Genomic DNA, 13,295 nt, shown 5'->3' with positions numbered 1-13,295 from the left:
TGAATGAGTTTATTTTACTTTTCTTATTTTCTTTTACAAACTAAAAATATACATTTTTAGATTAGTATATGTTAAATAATTATTGGAACACTGAAGATAAATGAATCACAAAGCTGCTTTTTTTTCTTTTGTTCTCTTTTAACACCAAGTTTCAATTTGTTTTAATATAGGAATATTTTACTTTCAAAACGTTTGTTTCCCTACTAGGCTACTATGTGCATAATGGAAAGTAATAGCCCCAGTAGTATATATACTCTGGTACAAATTATCTTCATACTTGTACTGAAAATATAATTGCACTATAGTAATGAATGCATAGTAGATATTGGCTCCAAGTTGGATAGAGGTAATGACTTGAAATACATGATTTTGCTCCAACTTTAGCCCACACTGAATGTGGTAAACCATATCTGATACTATTAGGTTTAATTATGAGCTAGAAAAGGCACAAAGCATTTCGAGTATAAGATTTGCTTCCCTACCCGACCTGTTATTTCATTTCCAGTACCTGTTTCACCTTTACCTGTAATTGAAAAGTTTAGGGGCTACCCACCTGTAGACAGACAGAAGACATCCATCTTGATGACAGAAACACATACCAATGAGTAGAAGAATAAAGCTAGTAGTTGCTATCATGGATTTTCTTGCATAAAACATAGTTTTCGGAATTTCTAGAAGGATATATTTATATATTTGATCTTTTTCCTAGAGATTAGTAAAGAACATTTAAGATGTTTGTTCTTATGTACACAATTTAATTTCCTTAATAAAGTATCCTTATCCATTTTATCCCTTCTTAAGAAACCTTACTATGGTTTATTATGTATAATTAGTTCTCTTTGCCTTGCCTTATTCATTGAGAAGTGAAAAGGGAAAATTAGAAGGTTGAACAAAGAAAATATTTGTATTAGAAATTTTATGTGGTATTTTTTCACTGAGGGAAATTGATACAAAGAGGAAAAAACAATATTTTAGTGACCTCAGAGCTAACAGTGGAGGTTCATGATGTCCATTTTTCCTTTTTTCTTCTAGCAATGGCTCAGCAACATCTGAAGACCTTTTTTGGAAACTTGATGCACTTCAAATGTTTGTCCTTGACCTACACTGGCCAGAACAAGAATTTGCCCACCACTTAGAGCAAAGACTTAAACTAATGGCCAGTGATATGATAGAGGCCTGTGTCAAAAGGTAGACATGCATTTCCTAGTTGCTGCTTAATATGCCAGCACCCAGAATACCACTTGTCACCAAATAAATATTTGTTATATCATTGTCACAAGAAAGATTTCAATATGTACTACTCTTCCAAAATTTACTGGACATGAGGTTCTCTGACCTAAATTCTGGGGACCCATGTAGTTCATAAACTTGGCCTGGTAGTTTTTTTTAGGTCTCCCAACCATTGCGCTCATCAGTAGCACCCATACCACATTAATCATTTCTATTGTGTTTATTGTTCCCTGTCTTGGAATACTGTGCTTTACATTCCCAAGGCGGTAGTCCCCGAGACATATGGAAAAGGTCTGTTAAATACTTTTTCTGTTATGTACTCTGTGCACCATGAAATGGCCTGGCAAATTCTAATTATGGTCAGCGCCATCACTTGTGTTTTCTGGTCTTCCCTATCCCCGTCAGGTGAGCGCCAAGTATCCATTCTCATTCTTCAATACTTGACCAGAAACAAGTTACGTGGCTTTGGATTCTTCCAAACGTGCTTTCATATTTAATTGTTCTTACAGAATCAGTGTTGCATCCTAATTAGCCAAGCACTATTTTTTCATTGTCTGTATTTGTAATATGAACAAGAACAAGAGTGGCATAACAAATGCTGGTTGGAGCACTTGAATAATCCTGAATTCTTTAAAGCAAGACAAGTTCAGTCATTAGAATAATGATGGCCTTCCAAGGCCAGGCATGGATTAGGTAATTTAATGTATTTTTAAAAAATCATGTTCATCATCTGTGATTCTAATGTTTCAAATCAGTAGATGCTCTTTTGATACTTATCAAGACCAATTCCAAATTGCCTGTTACTCAATTTCTTTCAAAAACCTAACTGCAACTTTAGGTATTTGAAAGAGAACCTAGAGGACGTAAAAGAGTTACACATTCTGTGTTGAACTATTAATTATGATGTTTTAGAGTTTTCTAGACTTATCTTTTGACTTGGCAATAAATCTTCACATGGAGGGTTTGTTCTGCTCTAATGCAGAGAAGCAAGTGATTTTTCTACTTGGATATTAATTCAGGTAGTTAAATGAAACTGTGAGGTTGTTCCATTAAAAGTGGTACATTAGATGTGGAAAATTGCTTCCTGTGGGTAGAGATATTGTCTGAGTGACTGAAAAAGCTATGTTTAATATAAAATGAGACACCTGAAAAGAAGGCCATCCCACCCCCTGCTCCCAAGCACTGCCACACTCCTTATTTGCATGTTTTAAATTAGCATCTTGTAGTGTTGATTTCACTTTTACAAAACAGGTGGGACATGTGTCAGAATGTCTTACTCTGAATTCATGTTTTAATGAATAGAACAAGAGCTGCATTTGAACTCAAGCTGCAAAAGGCAAACAAAACCACTGACTTGCGCATTCCCGCTTCTGTGTGTACCATGTTTAATGTGTTAGTTGATGCCAAAAAGCAAAGCACCAAACTCTGTGCCCTGGACGGAGGACAAGAGGTGAGTGGGTTGAGTGTCACATGTGGAAATGTGGCACGGGTGCCCTGGCAACGGACAACACTGCCTCAAAATTCATCTACTTGATTAGATTAAAAAGACCAAGTTCTCCAATGCAAATTTTTGGTGTTTTCTTCATTCTGATATGGAATGCCCTTTATCCTTTGCTTCTGTCAGCTTCTTCTTTTTTACATGAAGACTGCCTACCATTTTACAAATAGCCATTGAATTTCAGATATACCTTTTAACAACTTAGGTGTTGTGTATTTACATAAAGCTTACTTTTCACAAGCAAATGAGAAAGCTACTTGCTTTGTTTATACAAATCTAGCATATACAAAGTTGGCATCCAAAAAACAAGCCACAGAAAATAGCATATGAAATACTTTATTTACACAAAAATTTCTATTTTTTTAAAGACCAAGTTGAGATATACTTGAAAATTAGGCTTTATTCTCTTTAATAAATAGCCCATTGTTTTAATTTTATGTTTGTTTGTCTACATTCAGAAATATATTATCTTATCCCATGATTTGTTTTTGTTGAGAGTCATGATTGAGTGAAAATGGTTGTTTTTTCTTAGATTATCTGTTTATGTTGACATTTTGTTGCTTTTTCCCCCATTGTAATTACTTTTTCATCATTTCTTTACTCTTCCCTATGTTCTCCATCGTCTTTTTTTCCCCATGACATGATCCAGTTTGGTAGTCAATGGGTAAGTCTCATTTTTTTTAACCACATTCTCATTTGAATTTTTATTTTTGTCAATGTACATTTTTATTTTCATATTTTCAAATTAAAATTAATTCTGTTTTCAGGTTTTTGGTTTCTGCATGTGAGTAAAATGCTAACAGCTTCCTATAATATAGCAATAGCCCAAAGTCACGTGAAAACATGTAAATACCTTGAGTAATGTCAAGGGGAACGTTTCTTCCCTGTTAGGCTGCAGAATCTACAAATAGCTGTTAGATTTTCACATGTAAAACCAAATGAGTTCACTCTCCTTTAAACTGAGTTCTAAGTAAATTTCGAAGCAGAATGATTATTGACATTTTCAAAATACATTTGTCTTCTGCATACTTTAATACTAGGAAAATGTAAAGTGGGGCTTTAAATGACATATGGCGTTATCACGGGAACCCCTAAGTTTGAGGACCAGAAAGCCACCCTCAAGGTCAGTTCAGACAAAAGAACCCGGTTGTGGATTTCAGTGAGGCACATGGCCACCAGTGATACAGTCTTTCCTCCCACTGGTGGCCTGGGATGGAGCCATCTGTGGGGGAAGAAAGATGCAGGCCTGTGTCAGGACCCTTTCCCCTCCCCCACACAGGGTTTCTCAAGGTACCACACAGAGACTCGGGAACATTGTGTGAAAACCTTTATGCATACAGATTGACTAGATTATATATATATATTTATAAATCAAAATGGTTTTGTGCTGTGTGTATATATTAAATCTTACAAGTCTTACAGTTGGTACCTGGGAGTCAACCTCAACTCTTTACTGGGTTAACAAATTCCATCTAAGCAGAAGGATGAGAAGGCCCACTGCTTGTGAATGGCATACTTATGTAACCCAGATATAGACATTAGCTATTTGACTATACTTTATGTGCACATATTTCACTCTTTGGGCAATTGAGGAGGAAATGATGTATTGCTAATACCATAGCGTATGATCTTACATATTAATAACTGCTGCCTAAGAGTTGTAGAGTGTTCAGTAATTATTCTCTGATCATTTACAACATGTTTTATTATCTCTAATTATCTGAATAAGGAGGCAGCTTGTTTGGATATCAATAGCTCATATTCACCTCATGTTTTTCAATACCCAGAGATAAACCTTTGATTGTCTACTGGAGAATATTGTCTTAAGTCTCTTTATAATAAGCCCATCCATTTCTCATCAGGTTTATTGAATCATCTTGCCTCTTCTCACTAATACTGGAATTATCCATTTGTTCTTAGTTTAGCATACACTGCAGTGCCTGACACACAGTAGGCACTTAGTAAATGTTTGTGGAATGAACACACTGATTTGTTGTCACTGCTTTAAAAATTCTCCCCATTAGAAGCAATTCTGATACTGCACTTAAAAGGAAAAACAGGCACATATGCAAATAACAGGACATCAGTGCATTGCCAAATGAGTCTTTACATTAATAGGTGGGTGGTTTTTGAAGGGTCATCTGCTACCATTCATTATGTCTGCATCTGTACCTTCTCACCAAAGATAATTCCCCCATAGCTTTCTCGTTCAAAATGTGCAGGTGTAAAACCCATCAGCAACCCTGAAAAGTGGTAAACAAGAATTTCAGTGCCAAAGAAGGACTTTATACTTTGCTTTTAATAGCCAGTAAATATACCCACATAATTACACAGACTTTCTTGCTCTATATGAGCTTGAGATAAGTTATTGTTGTAAATTAGTAAATATATTACATGCATAGGTGAGCCAGTGGGCTCGATTCTGTAGTAAGCAACAAATAACAGTGTTGAAAATACTAGCCCATTACACATTTTGGAAACTTATAAAACATTTTATATATATATATATATATATATATATATATATATATATATATACAGACTAAATAGGTAAATCTAGCAGAGACATCTTCTAAATTATAAAGGAATTACCTCTGCACAATCTCCAATAAATTGTTACATTGTCCTTGTCAATGGATAAAACCTTCCCGATGCCTTACCCACAAGGCTCCTGAGTTATGATTGTGTTCTCTGACGTGGCACTTGTTGATGCAAACATGCTCAGCCACGGCCCAGAACTGCTTAATGGAGTGAACAGGAGGGAACGATCTGCTCCTGTGACAGGTGTGTGTAATGAGTCAGCCATCTCAGGCCAGTTCCTCAGGGACAGGTGTTGAGATCACAGACTCACCGGTGTTTAGAAATCCTTATTATCCATCCCTGCAGAAACGCAGATGACTGCGTGGGCCTTAGGCAATCATCTACCCTCAGAGCGTCCCATGGCCCATCCGTTCAGGATGAGAGCACATTAACGGGGCCACTAGGGGGCTGTCAGGGGGCCTCTTGTAAGGGATTTGTTCTCAATTGCAGTGAAATACTTTCATTTCTAGAACTGGCACTCAAATACATTTAAAATTCATCCCAAGAGAAGGACCAACATCTTTTACAAATGCTGGATTACACTGGCACTTAATTAGTCTTCATTTCTTGTGTGTTTACACGAGAGCAGTCCAGTGAAATGGCGATAATTACCCGAGTGTCACGTGATGAAGGGCCAGGGTTTCAGACCTATGCCTAATCTCTGAATTCCCTGAGCTCCATGAAGTAAGACTTCCTCAAGGGTTGTTGTTAATCTGAGTTCAGAGTTATCTTCTGGAAAATAAAGGCACCAACAGTTCACTTTTGAGGGCAGATGTGGGGAGAATTAGTCTGGAACTCTACCATAGCCCTGTATGTAGGATTACTGATCGAACTTGAAATAGGCTAAGAACTTTATCGTTTCTCTATTGCAGACAAAAACTTTGCAGAATTTTATCAAAATTTTAGTTTATTTCTCTAAACTAAAAATATAACAATTTTACCGTAGGTAACATAAATCTCTCTGCAGATCAATTCTGTTCTTATCTGTCTGTGATCTTTTTCTGTGCTCCTGTTTGTCTGAATCCCCTGATGAATAACCTTTTCTGCCTGACTTTCTGTTCTCCGTATGAGGCATATGTGTATTATTCTCTTTGCAGAAAGTGTAGGTAAAATATGAAAATTGAAGCCACCTCCCCATTCCTACCCACAATGCTCCCTGACCACCTGTTCCAATTGTGCATCCAGAGCAGCTTCTGGAAGTTCCCAGCAGCATTCATATTTAATATTCATGTCAGTCAGAGCTAATCAGAAAAATTTACAATAACAAACTATTATATTATGCAAACCTAATAAAGCTTATCTTATTGGAGTTTGTCCTTTAAAGTAGCATATTTAAGGTGTATACTTTTCTTCCTCTCTTTTTAACTTTTCCTCTCTCCTTCTACCCCTCTCCCCCTCTCCCATTCTGCTTTTGGCTAGATCGGGTATCAAAATAGCATTCTAAAAATATGTATTATAGGAGGATTTTGTGGCCCCCAGGGGCTGTGGCTTTTCCCTACCTATCAATAAAAAGGGACCTCTTTTTTAGGAAGATATTTTGATTGATTTCAGAGAGGAAGGAAGAGGAAGAGAGAGATAGAAACATCAATGATAAGAGAGAATCATTGATCCGCTGCCTCCTGCACAACCCACTCTAGGGATTGAGCCTGCAACCCGGGCATGTGCCCTGACCCAGAATCAAACCGTGACCTTCTGGTTCATAGGTCGACACTGAACTACTGAGCCATGCCGGCCAGACAAAAGGGACCTCTTTTGTGGCTCATCCCTTGATTTTAAGAATTGCCTGAATTTGTCCTACCTAAAAGTTTAACATGTGGAAGCTCTACTATTTTATATCCAATAGCCTTCTAATGACATTTGATTACTTTTGAGTTAAAAAATGAAATGTATGGCAAATAGAGATAAACAATGAGGATAGGGCACATTTAAGAATATGGGATCTTGCCCTAACCGGTTTGGCTCAGTGGATTGAGTGTCGGCCTGTGAACTCAAGGGTCCCAGGTTTGATTCTGGTCAAGGGCATGTACCTTGGTTGTGGGCACATCCCCAGTAGGGAGTGTGCAGGAGGCAGCTGATCGATGTTTCTCTCTCATTGATGTTTCTAACTCTATCCTTCTCCCTTCCTCTCTGTAAAAAATCAATACAATATTTTTTTTTTTTAAAAAAAGAATATGGGACCGTTTGGAGGTCTGGGTGCCTCCATCACTGTATGTCCTACAGCTCTTCCCATGTAAGAGGGAATGAGAAGCTGGAAGGCCTCTGCTGCCTCCCCTTTCTAGTCTACCCCAAAGGGAGCCTCAGTCAGGTGTTTCCTTTCCCCCTGCTGCACAGACACAAATTTGAAGGGAGAGGCTGTGAAGAGAGAGTGGCAGAGAGGGAGAGCTGGGGCAGAGCTCATTTGCATAAACTCCTTCACCGCCCAGTCAGCTGAGGGGAGGGGGGCCGGCTTTTTTTTGTGCCTGTATCTGTGGGGGGCTTCTGGCCTTTTCAACAACCAACCAGCTCTTTCAGGCTCTTTCTCCTCTATCTTTTTTCCTTTATTTTTCTCTCCCAGTTTGCTTCTCTCCAAGTTGTTCTGAAAGCAAAAGTGTCCTGTAATGCAATAGAAAGCTACCCCTATGTTTCTGTTCCATTTGTCCTCCAGGGAGCACAAGATTGGGACATGTAAGGCTTTAAGTGAGCGGGACACTTAGTACTTCACTTTACTGGGCAAAATACATGCCTGGGAAGTGCCACGTTTATATATGTCTGTTGATTTTAGAACACTTCTCAATACACACACACAGGCAGAGGGAGAAAATCATTCACACGCTCCAAAATCATGCTTCCTTTCTTTACTGTGTGTGCAGGTAGACGACCCCTTGTCAGTGTCAGAGCCTACGGGGAGGAATCATTTTTTGCGTGTTCCAAAGCAGAGCTCAGTTGATGTTTTGTTCTGTATGGGAATTTTGAGACATGTTTTCAGAAGGAAAAAAAATAGCTTTCAAAAACTTACATCTTAGGAAACCATTCAACCAGCAGCTAAGTTGGTCTAATGTTTACACTGACCTGAGTACTTTTACTCTATGCATTATGTTAGCTGTTCCAAGAAACCTTGAACCATCAAGATAGGGTTAGTCTTTACAAGTCACATTTTCTGTGAAGTGGCTCCTGGGGACAATCAGCTGTCAGATAAATGCTTCTAAAGGAAGAATTACTGTTTAAGTGAATGTGCCTTCACATGCTGCTGTAGAAGCTGAGGCTCCTGCTAATTTAAGAATGGAACTCTCTAGTATTTTCTAAAGAAAGCAAAAAGAGAGAGAGAGAGAGTGTGTGTGTGTGTGTGTGTCTTTCAGGTTTATTTTAAATAGATTTTTTTTTTGCATTTACTTAAAGGTGCCTTTTTCATGAGGAAGCAGTAATAAAATGATGGGGAGTGAGTGCCGTTTTATTATATCTTTTATGGCCTATTAATTTGTTACCATCTATTCACCTTTGTTGATGAAATTTTAATTTTGCCCTTGCTTAAGCATATTGTGAGAATTGTATAAACTGCTGCTCTCCGCGCCAACAAAAACGTCCTTTTAGAGTGAACAATTGGGAGCTCATTTTATTTCTAGAGCACATTTAAAATATCTTATGAATGAGAGTTGTCAGACATGAAATGCTGTATTAATTAAATCTTTTTCTAGTCTTTTTGCTTCTCCAGTTAAACCCACCCTTTAGAAAAATACATGGCCACCTTAATTATAGAGGAGAAGACAAAAAGTATCCTTCACATTCCTCCGTCTGAATAAGAATAAGAACTCAATTCATCCATATAATAACCCCATTAGCTGCTTAACTCAACAAAGCACATGGGAAAATTTTCAAACAACAATGCAAAAAGTGTAGATCATTTTCAAAGTTTTGTTTTTCTAATGTTCAAGATGATCATATTAAGTAAATCGGATATGTCATAACTAGTAGCTTTAAAGTTTTGTGTCCACATCAACTAATGCATCTTTGTCTCTTCATATCTAGCAACAGTACCATTCCAAAATAGATGATTTGATTGACAACACTGTAAAAGAATTCCTTTCACTGCTAGTTTCAAAGGTAATGTACTATTTGTTCACCTTCTAAAATAAAAATTTAAAAATATTTTCTATTTCTGAGAATTTTTAGAAATATCTGTCTTATGCTTCTATATACCTCATTGAGAAATAGTAGTTTAAAGGATGCAAGAAAAGTTCAAATTTTAAGAAAGTTACAAGCAACATCTGAACACTCTTTCTCAACAATATTTGATGTTTTATTTATAATTAATTTTGGCTTTACTTGCCATTATTATTCTTTTAAAAACAACTCTATTTTCTAGTAATACTTTATTATTTCACATTCATGTTTTCATACAATTTGCTTTATGTCCAGGGTTGATTGCGTAGTGATCAATCCTTCAATGTAATGTGTTTGTTGTGGTATTCCTTTCTGTATGAAATTCCGTATAAAAGTCACAGAAACTTGTGGAATATGGCTTTAACTATATGCTGAAGATTTCCAGTTCTGTCCCTGAGAGGAAGTTTCAACTTTCTAACTCATCAATTATTGCAAAAAGGAACTTAAAAAAGAATACACATTTTACGCTCTGTCACTAAATACATATAGATATAGATATAAATATATAGTTGTATAGGTGTAAACACACACCCCCATATTCTTTTTGATAACCTAGAATATTCCCCCCTGAATTACTCTTAAGAATAGGATGGACAGAGAACAAATCCAACCTAACTGCCTAGATGATGTAATTAATAGTATTTCCAGCTCAACCTGGTGAGATTAATTAGATTAAATTTACTTTTTGGATCAAGTCCATATACTCAGAAGACAACTATTCAACTCAAGTATAAGCTTAGAAGGAATAACACACTATTAGGAGCCATTAGGAAAGTACATTAATATAAGTCATTCTATTTGCGGGGCAAGGGGAAAGAAAACAATGAGAAAAGTAGGGAGAATTCACCGGCATCTGGACTGGGTGTGATATTTTGGAATTTGTCTAAGAAACTTGCCGAGCAAGGTATGTCGTGAGTAAGTCCATGCTGTCAGATACTACCCATCCTTAATTCCGATGTGGATATGCTGGAAAGACTTCTTAGGAGTTATTAGATCAGAGGCTCAAAGAGGAAATGGATTCACATTTGGAAAAAAAAAATGAGGAAGAGACAGTTGCATTTCATCAGAACATTAATATTCCCATTCAGGGAAGGAAACCTGTTTTGTTCCAGTCCATGGTATTCTGGTTCCATGTGGATTTTTAATATTGCTAGTTAGTCCTGATATTACCAAACAAATATGAAGCATCTGCTTATAGCTATCTCTAGCCCCACTCAAAGCAAAACACCCTCCAAAAAAGATCAGTCTTGTTTATGGATGAATCTCTTTTCTGTGGAAGGTTTTATAACTTGCAGTATAAATGATAGCGATATCCCTTGTTTACTTCATGAAATGCAGCTAAAAAGGCAAGAAGTGTATGTGTTTCGAACCACCACGCTATAGCTAGAATCCTCACAAATCACTTCTTAGACTTCGTTTCTACTCTCCATACATGTAGGAAAATGAATCTTACACCCTATTAAAATTCCACAGAAAATTTAAGCCAGCATGCCTTGTGGCCTGCTTTACGTTTCATTCTACCAGTCATTTCAAAATGTTTTCATCTCTCATTGCCTTGAGAGTATGCACGGGGAGGCAAAGTTGGTAATTACCCAGTCAGAGTTGATGTGTTAAATATTATTCCAACAAACCCGGTAAATGGCATCCACAATAAAGGGCAGGGGAAGAAGGAGATGACGGTGTTTCATTCCAACCGGACACCCTTGGGAGAGCAGAGGGCGCAAGGCAGGCCCGTGAGTATTTACATACTCCCTGAGCTGCACGGAGAAAGTTCACAGGAAGCAGTTAAAGACACAGCAACCAAACCCAGCATTTAGCTGGATTTCTTTGGAATCTTGCTGTGTTGTGCAATTAAAAGCCAGATGGGGAAATATATTGTTATTAGTCATAGTCAATCTCGATGCTAATAGAGTTTAGTTTTACAAAAGAATAACCTTCCTGTAGGAACTGCACGGCTCACCTCATTGATCCCAGAGGTGCAGTTGCTGCTCACTGCCGTGTAAGTCCTTGGAGCCATGCCTCCCCAGAGATCGTTTGGGGCTGGGGGAAACCCAAGAACAGGCTCTCCCCTATTATTCAAATGGAAGCAAAGAATGCTGTGACACCGGTCCAGGCGTAGGACTGACTTGGATATAACCCAAGGCTGCTTCATACTCTGAAGAGAAGATGAGCCAGAGAGGCTGCCAAGCAGGGGAACTTCTGCCCTAGGCTCATGTGCCAATGGGCTTCCCAGGTGTCATTGTATCCACCGTTTTTCTGGTACCCTGTGGCTCAGCCCGTGTCACCTTGTAAAGGAAGCTTAGCCATATCCTCCAGTCAGTCATTCTTTCCCTCCTCTAGTTTCAGTTACACTGTTTGCCCGTCTACATTGGCCCTTGACACTTCCAGCCTTGCGTGGTGAACAATTGTATACGTGTCTGTCTCTCCCACTAGTTTGTATGTTCCTGGAGGAAGAGGGCTAAGACTCATATTTTTTTTTATTTTTCATATTAGGTGCTCAGTAAAAACTATTACAACAAAGTGACATTTATTGAGCACCTATTGTGTGCTGGACAAATCACTTATGTCATCTCATTTAATGCTTACAACTCTGTAGTAGGATGGTAAACATCATGTGTTTTGGAGCCAGACCACTTGGGTTGGAAGCCTTGCTCCTCTAACATCAGCCAAATGCCCTAGAAACAGATGGGATTCCAATGCGGAGCTTCTGACTTACAGCCTCAACCCTGTTGTACCTTCCTAGATATCATTCAATTGTATGGAAGCCATTCACTGATGACCAAATTCATTATTACTCCTCATCACTAAACAATCCTAAAGCTGCCCCCGTTAACGTGTGACTTAACATATTTAGGTTTATAGACTTATATAATGGATAGAGATTTAGCTAATTACATCAAGAGGATTAATTCTTTGCATTTATTTCCTATTTTGCCATTCTCATAGTCCTTTCACATAAATCATCTCCACGGATCTTTATACCATTCCTATAACAGGCAGAACAGCTGTTATTTTTTTTTTTCATTTTACTGATAAATACACAGAAGCTAAATGTCTACACTGCTATCTCATAGCCAGAGAGTGGCAAAGCTTCAAATTGAATTCAGATCCTCTGAATCCAACCACGGGGCTCTCGCCTCTGCCTTGCCTTGTTCCTCAGCATGGCTCACATGTGTAAACATAGACTCACTTGAAAACACCGAGAACCAGGTGCTATGCCAGAGCCTTCCACGGTTCAGGTTGGCTGGTAACCATAGCAATTGTCTCTCTCCTTGTGGCAAATGAGATCACCCAGCACACACCGGCTCTTAAGATTTGAGTTACAAGAGACGAGGCATTTTCCACAGAGGGCCATTAAGCTCGGAATTCCCTTCCCCTGGTCTGACATAGCCCTGGAGTATTGGTCTTCTGGGTCTTTGCGAACCACATCAAGTTGAGTTAGCCAGCTGTGATTGGTAAGAAATCCTAATGGGCAGAAGGAAAGTGCTAAATTGACTTTTAGTTGTGAGCAGTTTATAATTTTGTGTTTTTTGCTGTTTGTATCCCTTAGGATAACTAGCCAGCTCTACATAATCCTCATTCTTTAAAAATAAAGTTCAGGTGGCAGTTTGCATGATTTTGTTTCTGTGTTCTTACATCATGTCGCACATGATGTGATGGAGAAACCTATAGGGAAGTTTTTGTTCCTTTTGCATAAACTATTTTGCAGTAATTGACCAGCCACGGAGAAAAGATTATCTCCTGTGCACTCTCGGCGAGCTCTCTAGTCACCAGAGACCAATAAGCTGTGTCCCTCGAACTATTATCACTTTGTTGAAGAAGCTGCTATGTGAACAAAAACCAGCCTTTG

General features: G+C 38.1%; 1 protein-coding gene across 9 annotated transcripts in view; it reads left to right on the top strand.

Moving 5' to 3' along the window:
- The window catches only part of CADPS2 (calcium dependent secretion activator 2), a 497,767-nt gene that overhangs the window by 442,749 nt on the left and 41,723 nt on the right, over positions 1-13,295 (top strand). For 5 of the 9 annotated variants that reach the window (XM_070423807.1, XM_070423806.1, XM_070423804.1 and 2 more), the window contains 4 exons: positions 1,033-1,188; positions 2,533-2,680; positions 3,378-3,392; positions 9,311-9,385. In XM_070423807.1, coding sequence (XP_070279908.1) covers positions 1,033-1,188; positions 2,533-2,680; positions 3,378-3,392; positions 9,311-9,385 — 394 coding nt within the window. The remainder of the gene's footprint in view (positions 1-1,032; positions 1,189-2,532; positions 2,681-3,377; positions 3,393-9,310; positions 9,386-13,295) is intronic. The other 4 variants (XM_070423812.1, XM_070423805.1, XM_070423811.1 and 1 more) reach the window with 1 other exon arrangement.

Source organism: Myotis yumanensis, unplaced genomic scaffold (assembly GCF_028538775.1).
Source record: "Myotis yumanensis isolate MYYU_CA2020_CCGP unplaced genomic scaffold, mMyoYum1.0.hap1 SCAF_9, whole genome shotgun sequence".
Classification (NCBI taxonomy): Eukaryota; Metazoa; Chordata; class Mammalia; order Chiroptera; family Vespertilionidae; genus Myotis; species Myotis yumanensis.
Note: the sequence above shows the minus strand (reverse complement) of the source record. Positions and strands in the feature narration are given on the sequence as shown.